The sequence below is a fragment of the Nelumbo nucifera genome, chromosome 6 (genome assembly GCF_055504915.1).
Source record: "Nelumbo nucifera cultivar China Antique chromosome 6, China Antique-T2T, whole genome shotgun sequence".
In the NCBI taxonomy this organism is placed as follows: domain Eukaryota; kingdom Viridiplantae; phylum Streptophyta; class Magnoliopsida; order Proteales; family Nelumbonaceae; genus Nelumbo; species Nelumbo nucifera.
In genome coordinates this window covers 8,682,813-8,705,057 of record NC_142654.1, presented here as the reverse complement: position 1 = coordinate 8,705,057, position 22,245 = coordinate 8,682,813, and the positions used below count along the sequence as shown (strand labels likewise).

Below are 22,245 nucleotides of genomic sequence, written 5' to 3'. Positions count from 1 at the left end.
TCATGGTGAGTTTTAGACAATTTCCCTTAACTTTATCTATATGTATCCATTTCAATTTAACTATTACATATAATATATATATATATAATTTGCATTAGATTGTAATTATTAGTAAAGATTAATTATATTGAAATTGAGATATTCAATGATATATTATTGTGCTAAATAATCTACTTCAATTTAAAATTATAATCCATCTATATTCCATTTGAAAATAAAAAAAAATAATTAATCATAATAAAAATAATTTAGTATATTATTGAAATAAAAAATAATAATTATTTTTTTTACTGATAACAATATTTTTATTAATATAATACATTAATTTAATTAATAAAAGGAATAAAATAAATTAAAAATGAATATCGACTTAAAATTAATATAAAACTAATACAAAATTATATAACAATTATTAGTTTTATAATTAAATTTTATTAATTGAAAACCAACTCAAGTTCCACTAAAAGATAAAAATTTATATAGTAATTAAATTTCATATGGAATTTAAATTTAATGAGAAATTAATATACTTAAATAAATTCAATTTTTACTAAATTAAAAAATTAATATTTCAAAATCAATTTAAATTCCATTTAAAAATAAGGAAAATTATAAAATCCTACTTGAGTTTTCTAAGAATTCTATGAAACTCCCAATGTTTTTGACCCTAACAAAAACCTCTCCTATTGGTTTGAAAAAAGGTGCAAATACCTTCCTTTGGTAAGCATTCCAAATAAAAACTATGGATGTAATGCATTAATTTTATTTCACTTTAGCCCTTCTACATTTGTCTAAGAAGAGTAATGAGAATTATTCTTTGAAAGTTGTCTAGCAAAAGAAATTAGTAAAGGGTAAAGTTGAAACTTTAAATTATGTATGATAATGTATTGACAATGATATGGGTATTTTGGTAACTTCAATGCATTTGTTACTGAGGAGCCAAGGGAAATGAGGTATTTGCACTTTTTTCCCCTCAAAACTATAGGGGAGGCCTTTGTTAGAGTCAAAACACAAAGTTGGTTTATATAATTGTTATAAGAGGATTTTTTTTTATAATTTTACCTATAAATAATACAAAATATTAATAAAACCAATAAAATTTAATGAAAAAAATATTAAAAAAATAAAATTTAACATTAAAATACAAAAAAAAACAAATTTATCTAGAGAATAGGAAATTGGTCACTCACACTAAAGCACAACTTAGATTGTGATTGGATAAATTAGACGTAACCCCAAAAAATAATACTTGAATTGAACTTAGATGGACACCATTTAATTGGAAATATTGTAGAGCTCCATGTTCAATTTTGCTGATAAGCATGTACATTGCATGGGTCCTGACTAGTATGTAGAGTATAAATGCATACAAAATAATATACAACACAAGATTCTGCACTCCACCTATTTGTATTTGTACCCCTTTCAAAGTGAGCCTAGGCTATCTTTATGTTTGTTTACGGTGGTTTCTCTCTTGTTGGATTGATGGAATAAAGTAATCATGCATTTGTTTGTGGTGTAAAAATACCACATGGAGTTCAACACTAATCATTTTAAAATTTGTGAACCATTGTAGTTTGAAAACTGTGATTATCAATGTAAATATTACATTGATTTTATCAATATTATATTTACATCCATTATCAATATAAAACTATGCGGTGAATAGAATTTTAAATTGATTTACGATGTAAAATTACATTCTATCGAAGCTAACAAATACGAATGGAGAATGGAGTTTTACACCAATACTTATTTACATTGCAAATAAACGCCCGTAAATACGTACGAACAAATGCAGCTTTAACATCGAGATTCAAATAATATAAGTTTTGTATCCATTGTGGATATAGTAATGCCCTCTCGAGTCTTGTCACAATATAAAAATGTCAAAAAAAAAAAAAACATTTTTCTTCTCTTAATCGTTGCACTTTTGTATATCAAACAAATGCTTACAAATCTGAATCAGTTTGGTGTTTATCCAAATTTCTTGATTGCACGTACGTCTGTACAGTCGGGTTAGGTTAGGTCGGGTTGAGGCCAACCCTAATCCAATCCTAAGTTTTAAACCCCAACCCTAACCCTAACCCAATCTGACCAACCCAATCCTAATCTAACTAAATTCCTTCAAACCTAACCCAACCTTCTTTCCATCCCTTAAAATCTCATAGAATTTTTCGATTTTAGATCTAACTCAATTTTCACTATATATATTAATCCTATGTTTCATTAGAATTTGTTTTTTGTTCATTTGGTACAAAATTCAGAAAAAAACAAGGGTTAGAAATGACTATAGTTTATTATGAGTTATGGCTTACGATAAATCTTTCTTGGGCGACAAACAACATAGTGGAGATGAAGAATAAAATTTTCAAAAAAAACATAAAATAATGTTATTAAGGTTTTAGTATTTCTGATTAGGATTAAGTAAAGTGATTATCTTAAAAGAAATACATGATACTATGTGGTGGGAGCTATAAAAATATCATGCATATAAACAAATCAATGTATGTTATATATTCCATGCATCTAAACAAATCAATGTATAATCAATGTATGTTATATATTACATGCAACATATTTTTATATAGAAAATGTATTATAGAGTCGGGTTTGGATTGGGTTGAGTTGGTTAAAGGATTAACCCTAACCCAACCCAAAGTAAAGTCGGGTTCACGAATTTCAACTGTAACCCGAACACCAACCCGACCCGACTTTTTTGGGATTGGATTCGGACCAACCCGGCCCAAGTTGCAGCCGTAATTGCACGAAAGTGCCCATTTCCCTTCTCCTTCCTCCGAGTCTCCGACACGTGCCCATTTAAATCCCCGAAATAAAGAAAAAAAAAGTACAAAAAAAAAATCCATAATTTTTGTGGTTTTCCTGGATGATCAAATAAACCATTTAATTTTCGCTCCTCCCATGGAGCTCGCAAGCGTTCCGCTCCTTTCAACAATTAACAGTCAACTGCGTTTGTAATTTCGATAATAATAATTTATTTTCTTGTAAAATATCTTCTTGCATTTTTTGTCATCTCTGTTCATCATCGTTCTCTACGTATTAATCAATCAATTAAACTCGAGAAGACGAACTCTGCACAGACACAGAGATCAAAATATGGCGTTACTTCTCTTCACTTCAACGTCCACTTTGGCACCAGCAGCAGCAGCAGCAGTAGCATCTGTAAACCCAAGCCCCCATAACTCTCTATTGCCCAAATTCGCTGCTTCTCATTCTCCCACTAATAGCATTAATCGTTCTCCACTCAAAGCTGTTAAAATAGTTTTAGCAACCAACTTCAGCAGTAATCGAGGAAGAGCAAGAAGAAGTCCTTGTCCTCCACTCTGTGTTGCTGCTCCGCCAACATCTCCAGTCACAGAAGGCGAAGAGGAGGAGGTGGTGGAGTGGGAGGAGCAGGAAGAGAGCATGTCCTCCAAGTTCTCATGGAGGGACAACTGGTACCCTGTCTCTCTCATCGAAGACCTCGACCCTCGATTACCAACTCCGTTCCAACTCCTCAGCCGAGAGATCGTTCTCTGGAAAGACAGAGCCACCGGCGAGTGGATTGCCTTCGACGACAAATGCCCTCACCGACTCGCTCCCCTCTCTGTACCATTTCTCTTCAGCTTTACACTTTGTAGTTTGAATTTCAGGGTTTTCGATGATGGTAATTGAGGGCAGTTGTGTTTTCGAGTAGGAAGGACGGATCGATGAAGATGGTAATTTGCAGTGTTCATACCACGGATGGTCTTTTGATCGCTGTGGATCTTGTACTCGGATCCCTCAGGCTTTACCAGAGGGTCCTGAGGCGCGTGCTGTTCTGTCTCCCAGAGCGTGTTCTACCAGACTCCCCACCCTTGTTTCTCAGGGTCTGCTCTTTGTTTGGCCGGACGAGAATGGATGGGAGAGAGCTGCTGCTACCAAGCCCCCAATGTAAATTCATTGATTCTCTGATCTAGTTTTTATTTGTTCATTGGATTCGTAAGCAACATATGATTTAATTAATGTTTTCATAAGTTAATTATATATTGATATATGTAATTACTATTATTATTTTTTTCTTTTTAAATGATTATGTGATAATTATAGTTGTTAACTTGTTACGAAATGTGGTTAGGCTGCCAGATGACTTTGATGATCCTTCATTTTCGACTGTGACGATACAAAGAGACCTGTTCTATGGCTATGATACCCTTATGGAGAATGTCTCTGATCCTTCCCACATTGATTTTGCTCATCACAAGGTGAATACTTGGTTTAATTTATATTTTTTCTTTTATATTTTCTATACTTTTTTTGGTTAATGATCATTATAGTTGTATGGTTTGGATGGCAGTTTAGTAAATATATATAGCTTGATTGATGCTACTCAAATTTGTTTTTGCTTTTCAACTGACTGAATTGTTGGTTTGCGTGGCATTGTTATATTATAATATGGTTATTGTCAACAACTTTTATTCTATAGAGGGTTCAATTTCCTTAATTCTAATATACCTTCTCCATATATGTAAACAAACTTGTTATTGATTAAAAAGTCATAAGTTTGAATTTTTTTTTGATAGGTTCTTTTGTGCATATATACAAAAACACAATTATGTTTACGGTTCATCTATATCTATATATATTGTGGTTCTTTTGTAAACTATAACCGTTGTTAAATCTTATGCACTAGGCCATTATCATGGTTTTAACTAATTTATATTTTGCTCTAGGAAATGCATAGGGAGTATTTTGCTGCAGGTATATGTCAGCAATTTAATATTTTCTTATGAGGATCTAATCTTATCATGTTGGAAAAAATACCAAATTGTTGTCCCCCCTGCCCTCTTCCCTCTTTCTACTGGGAGAAAGGAATGAAGTAGCTTTCATTAATGAATATGCTTGGCAAGACCTGTTTTTCAGGTTTTCTTATTAACTGGAAGTACTCAACAGGTTACAGGGAGGAGGGACAGAGCCAAGCCTTTGACATTTAAGTTGGAGTCTAGTGGTGTTTGGGGCTTTGGTGGATCAAACGATGGGAACCCACGGATCACTGCTAAATTTGTTGCACCTTGTTATGCTATGAACAAGTGAGTTATCACTATCACTTGATTTGGCATGTTTAAATATAAGGTATTGAATTCTCTTTTGCTCCCATGGAAAACAATCATAGTGTTATATATAAGGTATGAAAACAACAGATTAGTTGCAAGTAAGAGGGGATAAATCTAATTAGAGTTTAGGAAGAGGATACCAGCTGGTTGAAAACAGGTAAAGAGAAAGTCATTGGGTCTGGGATAATAGAAGGCATGACTAGGTTCAAGAGGATAGATCTAGAAGAGGAAGTTTCTTGATGATTTAAGAGGAATATGTTAAGTGTGGTTCAGTTAAGACAGATATAGGTCCAAGATAGTAAGAAAGCAAAGAAAGGGTTGTTAAGCATTTTTAGAAAGTCTGTCCCTTCTCCTGCAGAAATGAACTGAAAAGTAGGCTGCTATGGTTCCCAGATCTATGAGATAACTAGCAAAGAAAATGTATCAGGCAATTGGATAAGGGATTGCTGTCCAATATGCATCAGACCTATGACAACATATCATACCAGAAAATTTAGAAGTAAAAAGTTTCATATTCTCAAACTAATGATTAGGGAGTGGTAGTGGGTTGGATTCAAGGGTTCAACATCCAATTAACCCCATTTCTGCAAGTCTCTAATCTCTATTGCACTTTTGATGTATCCTCATCTCTGGCATGCATCACTAAGATTTGTGTTCAAGCCAACTGATGCATCTGAACTTTCTAATGCTCCAAGTAACAAAAACTTGAAGTTTAGGAAACAAATCAAGACTATACACCAAATATGGTTAGCTGATAAAAGGAAAGAAACTTGTGGATAGGTCCAATCTAGAGAGTTTGTTAAGTTCCGTATATGCTAATTTTCATGTATTCTTGATGATGAGTCCAGCCATCATCTATTAACTTATGGACAAATCCATCCATTGGCATTTTAAATGCTTTGGCATCTACATTTTCAAAGGAGCATGTACTAGTTGGTTTTAATAGCTTGTGAGGTTCTATAGTGGTTTCTCATGTTCTTGGGAATTCTTTATATGCGACTATATGATACATATCATGTGATATTGTAAAACATGTGATGGATATCACCCTGGATCACTGTACAAATTATGACGATACAGTTCTTTTGCAAAAATTTATATCTTTATACTTTTATTAATTGAAGTTGAAATTTAGAATTTGTCTATATAATTTTTCCCTCAGGATAGAGATAGACACAAAACTCCCAATATTTGGTGATCAGAAATGGAAAATATGGATATGCTCATTCAATATACCGATGGCACCTGGGAAGACTCGTTCAATTGTTTGTAGTGCCCGAAACTTCTTCCAGTTCACAATGCCAGGGCCAGCCTGGTGGCAGGTAAGGCTTGGATCCTGTTACTCTAATTTGTGTCATCATATTTATCTAGCTTCCATTTTGCATGGATTATGAATGGGGGTGGTCATTTCTGCCCTGGCGTGGTGCAGCCCACAAATTTCCAGGCTTTGGGCCCAGGTTTTGTGTCCAGGCCTGTCCTGGGCCTAAAAATTTAGGTCCAGTCCATAATTTGTATCTATATTATACGTTATTATATATTCATATACACATTTATGTGCATTGCATAAGTATTATGATATGATACATAACATATAATATAATATCTTATAATTTATTAAGTATAATATATTATAATTATATATTATGTGTAATATAAAACATTATATATAATGTTTAGAAATTTTTTAAGGTTGTTGGTTGGAAGCCCATCCCAAGCTATGCCCCTTAATATAACTGCTAACCCAGCTCAACCCGACCTATTGAGAAGGAATTTTACTTTGGAGATGTTATTCAAGGCCACTGCATTCTCTGTGCTTGCTGTAGAAACATTGAGTTTCTAACATTAAAGGTTGTGCAATATTAGTTCATTCTTGGAGGGCTGTCCAGATGGTTTTGATAAAGAAGGCATAAAGGGATCATGCATTGCTTCTTCTGTTCCTATTAGCATATACCATTTTCCATTTTTGCCAGCCATCTGCTCCCCCATTCCTACCACTAGAACAGTTTCTGCTTGTAACTTGTCTTATAAAGCCAGCTGAAAAATCAAGTACATTGCAGGTGGTCCCTAGATGGTATGAGCACTGGACATCAAACAAGGTATATGATGGTGATATGATCGTACTTCAGGGACAAGAGAAGATTTTTCTCTCAAAATCCATAGAGGATTCTTTGGATGTCAATAAGCAATATGGAAAACTTACATTCACACCCACACAAGCAGATCGTTTTGTTTTGGCATTTCGGAATTGGTTGAGGAAACATGGCAATAGTGAACCTGAGTGGTTTGGCCCCAGCAACCAACAACCCTTACCATCCACCATCTTATCCAAACGTCAGGTGCAGGAACTTTACATAAATTTGTTTAGACAATTTTTGTTTGTTTTTTTAATGGAACTTCTGATATTTTAAGGTCTTGCAGATGTTGGATAGGTTTGAGCAACACACTCTTAAGTGCTCATCATGTAAAGGTGCATATGCTGCACTCCAGATATTACAGAAACTGCTGATTGGTGTCTCTGTCATTTGCTGTGCTACAGCAGGAATCCCTTCAGAGATGCAGTTACGTATTGTTTTAGGCGGGCTTGCAATTCTGAGTGCTGGTTTAGCTTATGCTCTGTTTGAGCTCCAGAAAAATTTCGTATTTGTTGATTATGTTCATGCAGACATTGATTAACTTCTGAAACATCCAACAAAAGATTATAAAAAACAAGGAAAAGAAGACCTCAGAAGGCATCAACACCCGCTGTACTCAATACTTGAATACTTGACATGTATTTGTAGTTTTCCTTCAGGCCAGAACTAGGGTTTGTATACAGGAAATTGGATAGAGCTTTATTGATTTTCTTGTATTTGGATGGGTTTATTATTATTATTTTTAGGGGTAACAAAAGAATAAAGAGAACAGGGTTAGGCTTGTGTTTTGTTTTATTTTTTGTTTCAATGATTCTTTTACAATGGAATAGTATTTTTTAAGAGCAATACTGAGGAGGCAAAGCATCATCTCTCTATTTTGGATAAGATTATCCATGCAGAGTTTTTATTTTTTTTAGATTTAAAAGAATGATTTGTTTCAGTGACAAATACCTCCCTATACTTTCATTTGCCACAAAGAGCCCTTGAACTTTTATGTTTCTACGAAAACCCCTGATTGTTAAGTCATGGAAGGCGCTAAATTACCAAAATGCCCTCTTTGCAATTCAAGAGGTGTGAAATGAAATTTTTAAAATGACAAAAAAAAGGGTAAAGCCATTTTCCTTTTTGTCTATTCCTTTCTCATTTTCTGATTTTCTCTTAAACACTAGCCTAAACAAATCTACTGTCAGAAAACCATTTGATGAGAATCTTCTGTGATGGTATGCTGTTGTTGGATACAGAAAAATCTTCTGTGATGTCCACAAAATCATTTGCATCTTTCACACCATTGCTGGAGAAGGTATTTTTATCACCATCGTCGAAGAACAAAAACCTATGTACATGTATGCTATACCCGCTATTTTAACCATATAACTGATATTTTTAGGAATTGTTGCGCTATCAAAGTGTGAGTGAAAGGGTAAAATTGTTTGAGTAAATAATAAAAGGGTAGTGTTGGGATTCAAAAATTTTAAACAACCAAATGAAAATTGTGTTTTGAAAGTTAATGACAAAATGTTAATGGAGGGGTCTTTGTCACAATGTAAAAGTTGGGGGGGGGGGGGTCTGTTATAATTTACCCTTTAACTAAAGGTTCTTGTACCAAAAAGAAAGAAAAAGAGAAAAATAAAAGAGTGGAGCACATCCCCACCATATACACGGCGGGGATGTACTGTGGAAACTGTGGGACACCCCCTTGTGGGGCGCAGATGTGAACTCGAGGGTCGAACAAAGAAATGGGCGTTTGATTCCTTATAAGTAAAGACTGCAAGTGCAAACACTTTAAAAGCATGAGAGTCTAGTTGCACATTGAGAGTCTAGTTACACATTGGGAGATACTCCCACGTGTGGCTAGATGCCACACGAGCGGATTTTCTGCTTTCTGGAGATCTGGGCTAGCAAGAGGGCTTACTGTTAGAAGGGCAAAATAAGGTTTTTAAAATATTAAATGAATCACGTTATGTTACATACAAACAACATATAATGTTTCACTAATGAGGGTATGTTTAGACGGTGTTTGGCATCGATGCCGTTTTTTGAGAAAATGGTGCTACATTGGTGCCACATCAGAAAAAGTGGTGTTTCAGAAAATGGCCTCTTATTTGGCATACAAAAAAATATATTGCTTCAGACCACGCCTTAGAGATCGGGAAAATGTGATCTGAAGAAACACGAAAACCAATGTGGCATCATCTTGGGCGTTGGATAATGTAGACCAATGCTGAAAACGGTTATACAGCACTGGTACCAAACAAAGCCAGTGCTGTTTTCCCAGAAAACAGCCTGTGGCAGCATCAATGCCAAAAAAAAAAAAAAAAAAAAAAACGTAGCTGTTTTCTGAGAAAATGGTACAATAGATCCTTATGCATATACCACAGTTTTCTTAGAAAACATCTCTGAAGCAATGGCATTGATACCAAACACCTACTAAGTCTTGTGATGTCACTAAGGGAGGGTATGTTTAAGTCAAGTGATGTTAGTGGATAAGGTATATTTAAGTGCAGTAAATACCTCATGGTATGTTTTAGTCCGAAAGCTTAGATATATTTAAAATATTAAGGCTCCATTCAATTTTTTAGGAAGCTAGTTACTTGGGTAATTGCACTTAACCCTCTTCTTTTGATCAAAAAGTGCTTCCCAGTTACTAAAATAACTATTTTATTTTCATTACTTTCATTTCTATAAATTGCCAAAAATAAGATCTTTTAGACATAAATAGTTGATGAAACAATGGATTTGATAGATCATTTATCATCAAAACCATTTAAAAATGTTTTTCTACCATCAAAATCATTTACAATAAGCTAATTTTATGATTTTTTAAATTTCTCATATTTTGGGAATCTGCTAATCCAAGTAAAACCATCACAGACTCAACAATAAATCAATATATTCCCAAATATTCATCCTTTTTTATCCCAGGTCACTGCTACCAACTGAGCCACTATTGGTACCAATATTTTAGACCTTGGTGCTAAGGTGTTGAATTCTTGTATATAAAACGTAAAGTTTGCTAGTCAGGTTGTTTAATGACCTCAAAATTAAGGAAGTTTCCATGTGGCAACTTAGCACGGATAGGTCCTGTTCTTCTTTCCCAACTTTTTATTCATGGGAAAAATTCAAAAACAGTCCTCATCATACATTCAAGATGGATATTTTGATATTTTCATGGCAATTATTGGATGACTATCATTGATTGGTCTAAGCTCCAGTACCGCATATGAGTCTAATGTGGACTGTGAAATGAATATACATGGCCAATTTAGTTGGTCTGGTGGATGGTCTGGAATCTGGATCTGCTGCAGCCTGCAGGATCCCTCCATCTGGCCGAAATGGGAGGGGTTATGTAGAAAACTTCTCCCCTCAATCATCATAGAGGCCTTATCTCAAGTTCCCAACAAAAGCTCTCTTCACAATATCATCATCATCTAGGCCTTATTCCAACAAAAGCTTCCTCCTTGATTTGATTAAAAAAATTTCATTTCGCTGTGGAACAAAAAGAAATGAGAAGAAATTTTGAAACAAAACAAGAAAATCAAGCCAAGAAACCAATCGCTCTACAAGTTTGCATGAAAAATTGTCATGTAGTTCTTTGGGGCGATACATTCGCAGTGCAACATCAATTCACATCATCATATTCACACTTTAATATTACATAAATTACGCCATTACGATTACATTGATCAGCATCTATACATTTTTGTTTATACATCTGATACACAATGAGGATATAACTTCCCAACGCCAATCAGATCCATACCCCATGATTGCAGCACGTTCACTCTTTTTTACACATTTGATACACATTTCTTGTTCTGTATCTGCAGATCAGATGCAGCTGCTGCCAGCTCTACTCTGTGAAGAGCACAATGGTTTCGGTTGGTTTTCCTTCTTAATTGACCAGGAATCATGACCTTTACGTACTGAGTCAACTCAATCTAGTCTTGATGTTCTCCATGATGTTGAATTGGAAGATTTTAATAACATGCCTAAAGCTGAAAGGCAAGTTGCTCGAACGACTGCATCTGGTGAGCGACTCATTTTACCAGTCAACATCCCAAATACCTGAAAGTCAAACTCTCTAGTAAATCAATATGCCATTATTTGGAAACCTACAAGAACATTACTGTTTGCCATTAAGTAGTTAGTCTAAGACACCTGTGCAAAGAAAGGAGTAGAGATGCGCTGGTCATCCGAAAGTGAAAGCATGCAGCTGGAAAAGTAAATAGCATTTGCCTGGATTATTGGCCAAGGAGCATCAAAAGCCTGCATGATCAATGTAAATAACTTACATCATGGATTGTTAATTATTAGACATTTTGATATGACAAAACATCAATCAAATAACCTGCTATACAATAGATCTTCAGAGTTCAGACCGGCAATTTGTATTACTAGCAAATGGAATCTAATTGGTTCAGGGGCCTTGGACTTGCTGCCCCTGAGACCATTAAATACATTTTATCATTATATGATCTCTCAAAAATAATTAGAATATAGACCTGAACTGCTGATGCCATGTACGTATCAATCCTGGGGGAAAAGTTTTGGCAAAGTTGCCTGGTAAGGTCCCTGATGAAGTCCTCATAATCGCTTCTGATAAAACAGAAAGACTTAAATGTAACTCTTCCAGAATAAGTACCAAGAACTACTTTTTTTTTGAAGAGGCTTAATCAAATACTAATATTGGGTGCCTTGATATTGTGACATATGTCAACACATACCGGTGGTCAGAATTGAAGTAGTGTGTGTTGAAGCGAGCAGTCATGCTGTCAACTTCCATCAAGGGCACTATCTGTCTAAGAGTATTCTGTTGAAATACCAGAAAGGGTGTTAGTAGGAAACTCATGAAGAGAAGAGATCAAGAGGGGTGGAAATTACTTACTCGGCAAGCCTGTCGGACACTAAGATCATCATCATGAACATGGAGAATCAGCCGTGGCAAGGAAGCATGCACCTGAACATGTCAAGTGCTTCAGTGCATATTAGAATGCAGGTTGATGTCAAATAGGAGTTGCAATTTTTTTTTTTGATCAATAACAAATAGGAGTTACAATAGCCAAATGAAATTAATATTTAGAAAACAATATGCATGTACTTGCACGGAAGAAATAAATGTTAGGTATATGCTGATATAAAATTTTAGAAGTGATTGTTTATTCTCAATGCCATACCAAGTTACCACATCTAGATTACTAAGAACTGAAACTCTAACTGGAGCATGAGCTGTATTATATAACTTTTTTAATATTTTAATTTTATTATATAATGCTGATACTCACCTTGTCTTCAAGTCAAAAGGACCACTATACCAAAATTTTAATCAATTTGTTTTCCTTCCCCTCTCTTTCCTCCTGCACATGCAAATGCACGTGCCACTCAACTAGTCTTACCAATAAAAAAATGTCAGTATCAGTAAATATATTATCAATTCCAGAATCATCATCATCACCCAAGCCATGTCCCAACTATATGGGGTCTGTTAAATTAATCCTCTTTCACCATTCCATTCTGTTCAGTTCCATTAGTAATTCCAGATTATCAGGCATATTGCAACTATATGTTTATTTGGTTCATTGATATTTAAAGAAATCTCCAAAGAAGAAACTCAAACACTTACCCTTTCCCCCAAGAAGAAGGGAGAAGAAACCATTTGTCTGGATTTTCAGTTTAAATTGTTTTGATTATCTGGTATTAATCTTAATTTCTGGAGAAAAATCACCACTAATTGGTATAATCTAAAACACTTCAGTTCTTTTGCTTTTGCTCATTTCCTGTTTGTAAGGTATTATTCTTTTTGGCACCAAATTAACTTAGATTTCATATATCTGAGTGTGCAATGCCAGAACTGAAAAATAAGCACCCAATAAAAATTCAACACCTTAAGCAGTGTCAAGGCCCTAACGTGAGATTTCTTTTTAGTAAAACAAAAAAATAATCAAATGATGGACGAATATATATCTTAGAAGAATTAACCGGCTGAGTTAATAGTTCAAAAGGAAAAGGTGCAGATCTTTGGGAACAAATTGATTGGATAAGAAACAAGGAACTTTCAAGAAAGGAAACAATGATACATAGAATGGTATGGCAGAATAAATTAAGAGAATAGAAAAAGGAGTACCTTTTACTTTTTCTGAAAAACATAGAGAAAAGGTCGCCATGATGAACAATCTTAGTGGAGAGTTGAGATTAGAAGATTATCAATTGCAAACAAGTTTCTTTTAAGACCAAGGAAGAAATATGTGTATAGACATGAAGAAAGAAAATAAGGAAGTAAGGACAAACTTAAGGTGGTATCATGTTTAATGACTGGTATAGCAAACTAGAGATGATGAGAGAGATGCATACAAGCTTGGAAGGATGAAAAGGAGAAAAATGTAAGAATAAAAGATTTTGGTAAGGAAAAATGACAAGGAAAGTGGGAAAAGATGAAGAAAGCAACATCCTTTCATAAGATGTGGATATCTAAACAGAGAAACATACAACAAATACTGTAGGATCAGATGGTACCAAATAGAGGTTTGTAAATGTTAGATAAAATGGATGAGACCTACATAGAATAAGGTTAGACAAAATGGATGGGACCCGTTGGTAGAATGGTTAGAAAGGAAACTGGCATCATGGAAAGCCAAATATCTGTCTTTGGGAGGTAGAATTGCCCTTCTAAAGAGTGCCCTTTCTAATTTACCCTCCTACTTCCTCTCTTCATTCCCAATCCCAACAAAAGTGGCCCAAAGATTAGAAAAGCTTCAGAGTGATTTTCTATGGGAGGGTTGGGAGGAGGAAAAGAAAATCCACCTGGTCAATTGGGATCAAGTGTGTACTCCAAAAGAAAAAGGAGGATTGTGGGGGAGGAAACTGAAAACTTTTAACAAGGCTTTATTGGGGAAATGAATATGGAGATTTGGAAAAGAAAGGGGCGGTTGGTGGAGGAAATTATTAGCAGCCAAGTTTGAAACTGATTGAGGTGACTGGGTAGCCACCTCAAACTTCTCTTCTCTGGGGTGTTCCTTATGGAAGAAAATTATGGAAATCTCCCTCTTATAAACAGTGGTCTGTTTCCTAAACTGGGTTCTGGTCATCGACTGAAATTCTGGAAAGACAAATGGTGCAACAGCAGGTCTTTAGAAGAGCTGTTTCCCCAGCTATACCAACTTGCTGAGAATCAGGATGCAATGGTGGCTGAATGCTGTGAACTGAGAGAAAATATCACTTCCTGGAGTCCTTTCAGAAGAGCTTTTCAAGATTGGGAAGTAGATCAAGTGGTGGAGCTCTTTGAAATGCTATCCAATCAGGCTTTGAAATTGTTGGAAGAAGAGACTTGGACCTGGAAGTGGACTGCAGATGGAATTTTTCAGTGAACTCCTTTGCTAGAGTTTTATCAGATGGGGATAGAGCGGCTGTCCCTGCTGATAAAATATGGAGCCAGATTCCCCCATCTAAAGTAAATGCATTGCTTTGGGCTGTAGCTTTGGATAGAAACCTATCTAAACAGAATCCGGACAGAAGAGGAATTCAGATTCAAAACCTTTTGTGTGAACTGTGTGGTCAAGCTGAGGAGGACAACAACTATCTATTTATGCATTGTCCTGTTTCAGCAGCATTATGGGGGCATTTCCTCTCTTCTGTGGGCCTTTCCTGGATCATGCCAATTAATGCGTCGGACCTGTTATGGAGCTGGGAACTACAAGGCCTCTCCAAGCTGGCAAAAAATGTGTGGTTGGCTATTCCTGCAGCAGTGATCAGTACTATCTGGGTGGAAAAAAATAGAAGAATTTTTCAAAACAAATCAAAGGATGTAGACTGTCTTATCTCTTGTACTGTGGGAAAATTAGTTTCTTGGACAGCAGCTATGAAAGGTCTCCAGACTTAAGTGCTTGGAGCCCAGCTGAGGTCTAGAAGTTTTTTTGAGCTGTAATTTAGTTTAGGGACTTGTACCCTGTCGGCTGCTCCTGTTCTGGGCCCCCTCTGTATTCTCTTTTTTTTATTTTTTATTTTTTCAATAAAATTACCTTACTTTCTTTCAAAAGAAAAAAAGGATGAAACCTACATAGAATAAAGGAAAATACAGAAGGTTATATTCATATCCAATCCACCCCTCCTAAGACCTCTAGCTGGGAACAATATTGGATAATGGACTTTTATGCACAAGGAATAAGGTGGAGTTCTAGTAAAAAGCAAATCTATACAAATCTTGGATACCTTGCTCTACAGGCATGGTAGAACCATGAAAAGACTACAAAATAAAACTAGCCGTGCGTTCCATATTGTCTGTAGGGTGAGGCATCTTTGAGTTACATAAAATTATTTACTAGCATTCCTTATAGAACAAGTGAGAAAATTTGTTCACAGGATTTTTTTAGTTTTATCTTCTTGGGTTTTATGTTTTTTTTTGCTAAGATGTTTATGCCCTTTTCTATGCTGGACATCCAGGGGTGTCTATGTATTCTTCTACTTTTGTTTTATGAATTATGAGATAATAGCTATGAATTGAATGAGCAGATTGCCCATGCTTTTTTCTCCCTCAAATACTGTATTCTCTTCACCTTCTCCTCCTCTCTTGTCTCTTTTTTTCTAGTTCTTTATTGGTTTTATTCCTAAACTGCATGAAGAAACCATAACTTCTATTTTTTTTTAGAAAAAAGTAATGTTGTATTATATTGAGAAGTGTACAGAAAGGACTTGGTAATGGCGCCAAGTCCTTTTGCTGCATTTTCTTTTCTTCTTGAAGTGAATCTCATGCAGTTTTAGGATCAGCAGGCTGTATGGAGATCTGAATAAACTAAAGGGTCCATACAGACTTATGGCGTAGATTATTAGGGACCTTTGCTCTTGTAGAAAAGGTAAGTCTGTATTGTGTACTTTCCTCACTTGTAGTCGGTTTTTTGGCCTTTGTTTTAGCTTGATGTGAAGAATGCCTTTTTGAATGTTTATTGTATATGTAGATGACATGGTGGTGACAGGTAAAACCCTTTAGGTATCACTGTGATAAAAGGTTCTCAGGTCCTGGATTTAAAACCAAAGATCTCTAGGCAAGTTGTTGATAGAATTGAACTTACTTGACCCAAGCATGGAATATTTGTCATACAAGGTATATCCTTCATCTACTAAAAAGACAATAAAATTAGGAGTTCAACTTGTTGATAGACCTATTGATCCAAATCACAAACTGAATACATATAATGGGAATATATTAGAAGACAAAGGGAGATATCAGTGGTTAGTTCACTGGCTGTTATACTTACGTATAGCAAACACAACTGATATTTCATATGCAGTTAGAGTAGTCGGTTAGTTTATGCATGAATCGCGTGTTCCCCACTTATAGGCAGTTGAGAGAATACTTGCATACTTTAGAAGATTCCAGGAAGAGGAATAATATATGCTAATCATGGACATATGAAAACTGAAGCTTGTACAAATGCATATTGGGTTAGTTCAGCTGATGATAGAGGAACCTTGTATCATGGAGAGATAAGAAAGAGCCGTTTGTTGCTTAGTCTAGTGTAAAAGCAGAATATTAGGTTATGACACATAGTACATCTGAATTATTATGGCTGCTACCATACTTGAGGAGCTCGGAATTGAGCTTGTGACCCCTCTAATATCGTAACCTGCCAACCAAGTATTGCTCATAATCCTATCCAGCATGATTTCATGAAGGACATTGAGGTGAATTGTCATTTTATTTGAGAAGGGTTCTTAGGGGAGGGAGGTTTGTTTGCTTTTTTTTTCATCTTTTTGGAAAAAAAGCAATATATTGTATTAAATATAAAAAATTACATCTGAAGATCATTTACACCCATTGTGTATTGGACTATACAATTCTTAGCAAGCTATTAAGAAGGGAATAATATATCCTTATAAAAAAATCTACTGTAGCTTAATCCTCTGAATTCCTTTGAGCTAATAACCATGAACAAAACATCCCTTTCTGCTTAACAAAACTTGATCACTTGAAGTACAATTCTTGAAGATCCTACCATTCCTCACCTCCAAATGTACCACAATACAGCCATTGGCACCAAACACCATACCACTCTACCTCTCTTTCTTAGACCCTAAATCATCCATCTCATCAAGGACTGGATGGATTGAGGAGAACAACCAGCCCAGCCGAACACATCCAGAACTACACCTCACAGCTTTGCACAAAATGGGCAGTGCAGGAACACATGATTTACTGTTTCAACTTCTTCACGGCAGAAAACGTATCCCCATTGATTCAACACCATTCCCTGCTTAAGAGTTTATCTCAGGCTTGACCTCCTGCGAATCTCCTCAAAGACTCTCAGCATATCGAGCTTCAAAACATTCCAACAGGTTTTGAAGAATCTCACTGTGAAACCATCAGGCCCTGGGGCTTTGTCCCCTTCCATCTCACAAATTACAGCATGGATTTCCTCCTCTGAGAACTTATTTTCAAAATCTGCAGCTTGCTCTTTTGACAATTGCACAAAGTGGATTCCCTCCAAATTTGGTCAGTGAACCCATTTTTATTTGTACAAATTCTCACAGAACCCAATTAGAGCCTGTGTAATTTTATCTTTTTCCTGAAGCATCTGCTGTCCACCTCCAGTTTAGATACAGAATTCTACTTCCTCCTTGCATTAGCTATCTTGTGGAAAAGGCAGTATTCTGACCACCTGCCTTCATCCAAAGAGTTCTCGATCTTTGCCTCCATTTCACTTCCTCCTGGAGGTTTGTTAGCCTTTGTCAAGTCCGAATCACAATTAGCTGACATTATGACAAAATGAGCTGTCAAGTCTCAGTTTTAACACAACCTTAGAAAGTTGACCATATCTCTATTCTCAGTTTGTGGGGAAGTGCTGACAAACTTCTTTTAGTTTTATTTTATTGGGTTTTGTGTCTTTTTGCTGGTTGTTTATGTCCTTTTTCAGTTTGGACGTCCAGGTGTATTTATGTAATTTTATTTATTTATGAAGTATGAATATGAATGGAAATAGAAGATCACCATACTTTTTATTTATGTAATTTTCACATCTTCTATCTTGAGATGTGAGTTCTAGCTCGAGTTTGGCATATTTCATGTGGCAGTTTTACTGTTGATCTCTTCTCTACCTTGGCATTTTGTATGTTTTACTTGATTGAAGATTGGTTAGGTATAAGATCAACTTCAAGTTACTTGAAGTTGTTATTCATGAAACTTAGTTGACAAAATTTTATTAGCACGACAACGGTTGATGGTAGACCTAAAGATTAATGCAAAATGCTTGCTTATGTAAGTCTTAGTAGTTGTTTGATTTGGTCATGTAATGGGATATGAAGTTATCTACTAGTGAATGAAAATTGATTTCACTCTGTCCTATATGGAGTACTTTTCTTACCTTTATATCCACACAATATCAGTCCATCAATATTTGTACCATGCTAACTCACTTTACCAGAAAACCATATCATGAGCAATCGAAAGGAAAGAAAAGCAGAAATATCCAATGTATAAATACTGGCATTGAATTTCAAGAGTCGTATTTCAGGAATAAAAAGAAGAATTTGTTCAGCTTAATCAAGACATTTAAATTTACAATTGCCATAAATTGATAGAACTTGTTTTTAATTTCTTAACTTACGATTGGAAAGTCCAATTTCATAAACTTCAAAAAGATGGCATCCAACTGTTTTCAATAGGAAAATCAGGGATATATAAACCTGCTCAAGAAAAGCTTCATGTTGCGCACCAACTCCATACTTGCTAAGTGCTCCAAATGCTGCAAAGGCATTGGCTCGCATCTTATCATTCATGCAACTCTGTTAGAACCATAGATAAATGTATCAGCTTCGAGCTTTCCATACTTGATGCATTTTTCTCTTTTTATTACATGCATCAATGCTAGATACTGATTAAATTACTCATGAACCAGATTACTTCCAGGGAAGAAATACAATTCAAACATTCATTCAAAAGTATTAGAGTCCATCATTCATTTTACTAAGGTTTTAATTTGATGCATCACACAAGCTACAAGATGCAAATCATTATCAGTCTATTTCAAAAGTTGCTCAGGAGAGATGCAGGCAACCAACTCTCCTATCTTGGACCCCTGCTGACTGTACTGAAATATCACCATAAACGTGTACTACATCAATAATTTACTTATTCTGCCCAAAAATTTCATACTAAATAGAATAACTAAATGTTGTTTGATAAAGCTTATGTTTTTATTCCGGTTTACTTAGAGGCCTTTATACCTTTTCTTGTCATGGTCAGCTAAGGGCATAACAGTCAAGTTTGGTATTTTTGAGGCTTACCATAGTGGCAAAAATGTGGATGCTAAGATGGACGAGTGGTAAAACTAGAAGGACAGGGTCGTTTGGCAAGTCTTTTTTGAAAGATCTTCTGGAAGCTCTGACAGTCAAAAGGCGTAGTGAGCTTTTGCATTAAGATCTTGACAGCCTGAAGATCATGTGGTTAAGGCATGTCTTTCAACGTGAAGACGAGTTGAAAAAAAACCGAAAAGCTCCATTTGGAGCTTCCCGAAAATTGCTCAAAATGGGATTCACATGTCTTTTCGGCGTGACACCTTTTGGTGGCTAGGTCTTTTCCCAACCAAACGGGAAAAGATGAAAACTCGGGCTGCCAGGCTTCTAAAAAGCCAACAGCCTGTGCGAAAAGGCGTGCCGAACGGGGCAAAAATAGTTTGAAGGAAACTAGGAGTAGCTCCAATAGGTGAAAAATTGAGAGAAAATACACTGAGATGGGTTTGATCACAAGCATAGAAAGACCATCTACAGGCACAACACCTATAGGAAGAAGTGATCTGTAATAGGTTGAAGGGGCTAGAAGAGCTAGGGCCGGACTGAAAAGGACATGGGTTGAAGTAGTAAGAAATGATTTAAGCACTCATAACTTTAACAATAGCTATGGAACTAAACAGAATGGAATGGCAAAACAGGATTCATGTAACTGACCCCATATAGTTGGGACAAGGCTTAGATGATGATGATCTATATAGACGAGAAGAGAGTGAACATCCACCTAAGTTTTCCCCTTTCTAAACACTTTCGTTCTCTCTTTTTTTCTCTAATCCTAGAAATCCCTTTTCTCTCTATTTATCTGCATTTCGTTTTCTTTTTCATTATTCTTTATATAAGTACTGTTTAAAGATGATATATGGAATTGTTAGTATAAACAAATAATTATGGTCTATTATGTTGTTTTTTTTTTTTTTGGACCAGTAGCAATGAATATTTTATTAATCAGTAAAATTTAGAGTACAAAGGAATGGATAGATGGTCAGCCTCAGGTAACCATCCTAGTAAGATTAATATCAAGTATGCAAAGAGACTGGGCCGAAACTTAGATGTAAATTAGTCCTCAAATCTTAGGTGTAAACTTGAAGATTAGAAGAAAGGAAGAAGAGAAGTGAGAGCAGCAATACAAGAGAAGAAGATGGCGAAAAGAGAAGGAAAGAGAAGAAGAAGTCGAATATCTTCTCCTTTCTCCTCTAACCCCTTTTATTAAGTATTAAAAATAGAGTGATGACAAGTATGCCCTTAAGTGGGCGGCCAGCTAGGCAGTAACATAAAGAGATTAAACAAAGAGAAATAACAAGCCCATTAAGAGAGGCCCCATTCAGCCCAGTCTCTTTACACTCCCCCTCAAGCTGAGCATAGATGTCAATCATGCCCAGCTTGCTTATATAGTGTGTCATTTCCCTCTTGGAACTCCCTTGGTCAAGATATCAGCCAGTTGCTCTTCTGATGTGATGAATGGCAAACAAACTTCCCCTGAAGAAACTCTTTCCCTTATAAAATGTCTATCAACCTCAATGTGCTTAGTTCTGTCATGTTGAATAGGATTATGTGCAATGTTGATAGCAGCTTGGTTGTCACAATAGAGCATCATTGGCTTCTTGTAGTCCACCCCCAATTCTTCTAGAAGGGATCGTAGCCACAATAATTATGACACACCATGTGCCATTTCCCTGTATTCTGCTTCAGCTAAGGATCTAGCAACTACAAACTGTTTCTTACTCCTCCATGACACAATGTTCCCAGCAACCAGAGCACAATAACCTGAGGTGGATCTCCTATCATCAATACATCCTGCCCAGTCGGCATCAGTGAAAGCTTTCAGCTTCATGTGTCCATGTTTAGCAAATAGAATACCTTTCCCTGGAGTACCTTTCAAGTAACACAGAACCCTTTCTGCAGCAGCTAAATGAGTATCTCTGGGAGAATGCATAAATTGACTAATAACACTTACTGCATAGGAAATATCTGGCCGAGTCATGCAAAGGTATAACAACTTCCCAAGCAGTCTCTGAAACACCCCCTTATCAGATAAAAGCTCACCATCTGTAGCAGAAAGCTTATGATTAGGATCAATAGGAGTGGAGATTGGTTTAGCTCCAAGTTTACCAGTCTCAGCAAGGAGATCAAGGACATATTTATGCTGAGAAATGAAGATACCATCCTTAGATCTAGCAACTTCAATGCCCAAAAAATACCGAAGATCTCCTAAATCCTTGATCTCAAATTCAGAGTTGAGAAATCCTTTTAGTTTACTAACCTCTTCAGTGTCATTACCTGTGACCACAATATCGTCAACATAAACAATCAAGAAGGTCACTAGAGAGCCATTTCTCTTCAAGAACAAGGTATGATCAGATTGAGTTTGAGTGTAGCCAAAAGAGACAAGAGCAGCCCTAAACCTTTCAAACCAAGCCCGAGGAGACTGTTTAAGACCATAAATAGATTTCTGCAGTTTACACACCTTGCCTTGCATTTCCTTCCCATACACCCCTGGAGGTAGAGACATATAGACCTCTTCATACAGGTCCCCATTCAAGAAGGCATTTTTAACATAAAACTGGTGTAGGGGCCAGTCAAAAGTAGCAGCTAGAGATAACAGAACCCTGACTGAGGTCATCTTAGCTATAGGAGCAAATGTCTCAAGATAGTCAATACCATACATTTGAGTGTAGCCCTTAGCAACCAACCGAGCCTTAAACCTCTCAATAGAGCCATCAGAGTGATATTTAATGTAAACACCCATT

The 22,245-nt window shown here is 35.9% G+C and overlaps 2 protein-coding genes across 3 annotated transcripts in view; one reads left to right on the top strand and one right to left on the bottom strand.

Moving 5' to 3' along the window:
- The first annotated feature begins 2,883 nt into the window (after nt 1-2,883).
- LOC104604584 (pheophorbide a oxygenase, chloroplastic-like) lies at nt 2,884-8,020 on the top strand. The gene is made up of 7 exons (XM_010268999.3): nt 2,884-3,609; nt 3,698-3,933; nt 4,118-4,244; nt 4,933-5,069; nt 6,256-6,415; nt 7,151-7,429; nt 7,512-8,020. The coding sequence occupies exons 1-7, from the start codon at nt 3,118-3,120 to the stop codon at nt 7,764-7,766; spliced, it is 1,686 nt and encodes a 561-aa protein (XP_010267301.1). The 5' UTR covers nt 2,884-3,117; the 3' UTR covers nt 7,767-8,020.
- Nucleotides 8,021-10,760: 2,740 nt separating this feature from the next.
- Nucleotides 10,761-22,245, bottom strand: part of LOC104604583 (ARM repeat superfamily protein) — a 123,423-nt gene continuing 111,938 nt past the window's right edge. The window contains exons 46-51 of one of the 2 annotated variants that reach the window (XM_010268994.2): nt 18,896-18,994; nt 12,111-12,182; nt 11,950-12,035; nt 11,728-11,821; nt 11,384-11,491; nt 10,761-11,290 (exon numbers count right to left, since the gene is read on the bottom strand). In XM_010268994.2, coding sequence (XP_010267296.1) covers nt 11,159-11,290; nt 11,384-11,491; nt 11,728-11,821; nt 11,950-12,035; nt 12,111-12,182; nt 18,896-18,994 — 591 coding nt within the window. In that variant the 3' untranslated portion in view covers nt 10,761-11,158. Of the gene's footprint in view, nt 11,291-11,383; nt 11,492-11,727; nt 11,822-11,949; nt 12,036-12,110; nt 12,183-18,816; nt 18,995-22,245 lie in introns of those variants that run through there. The other variant, XR_016077378.1, reaches the window with a different exon arrangement.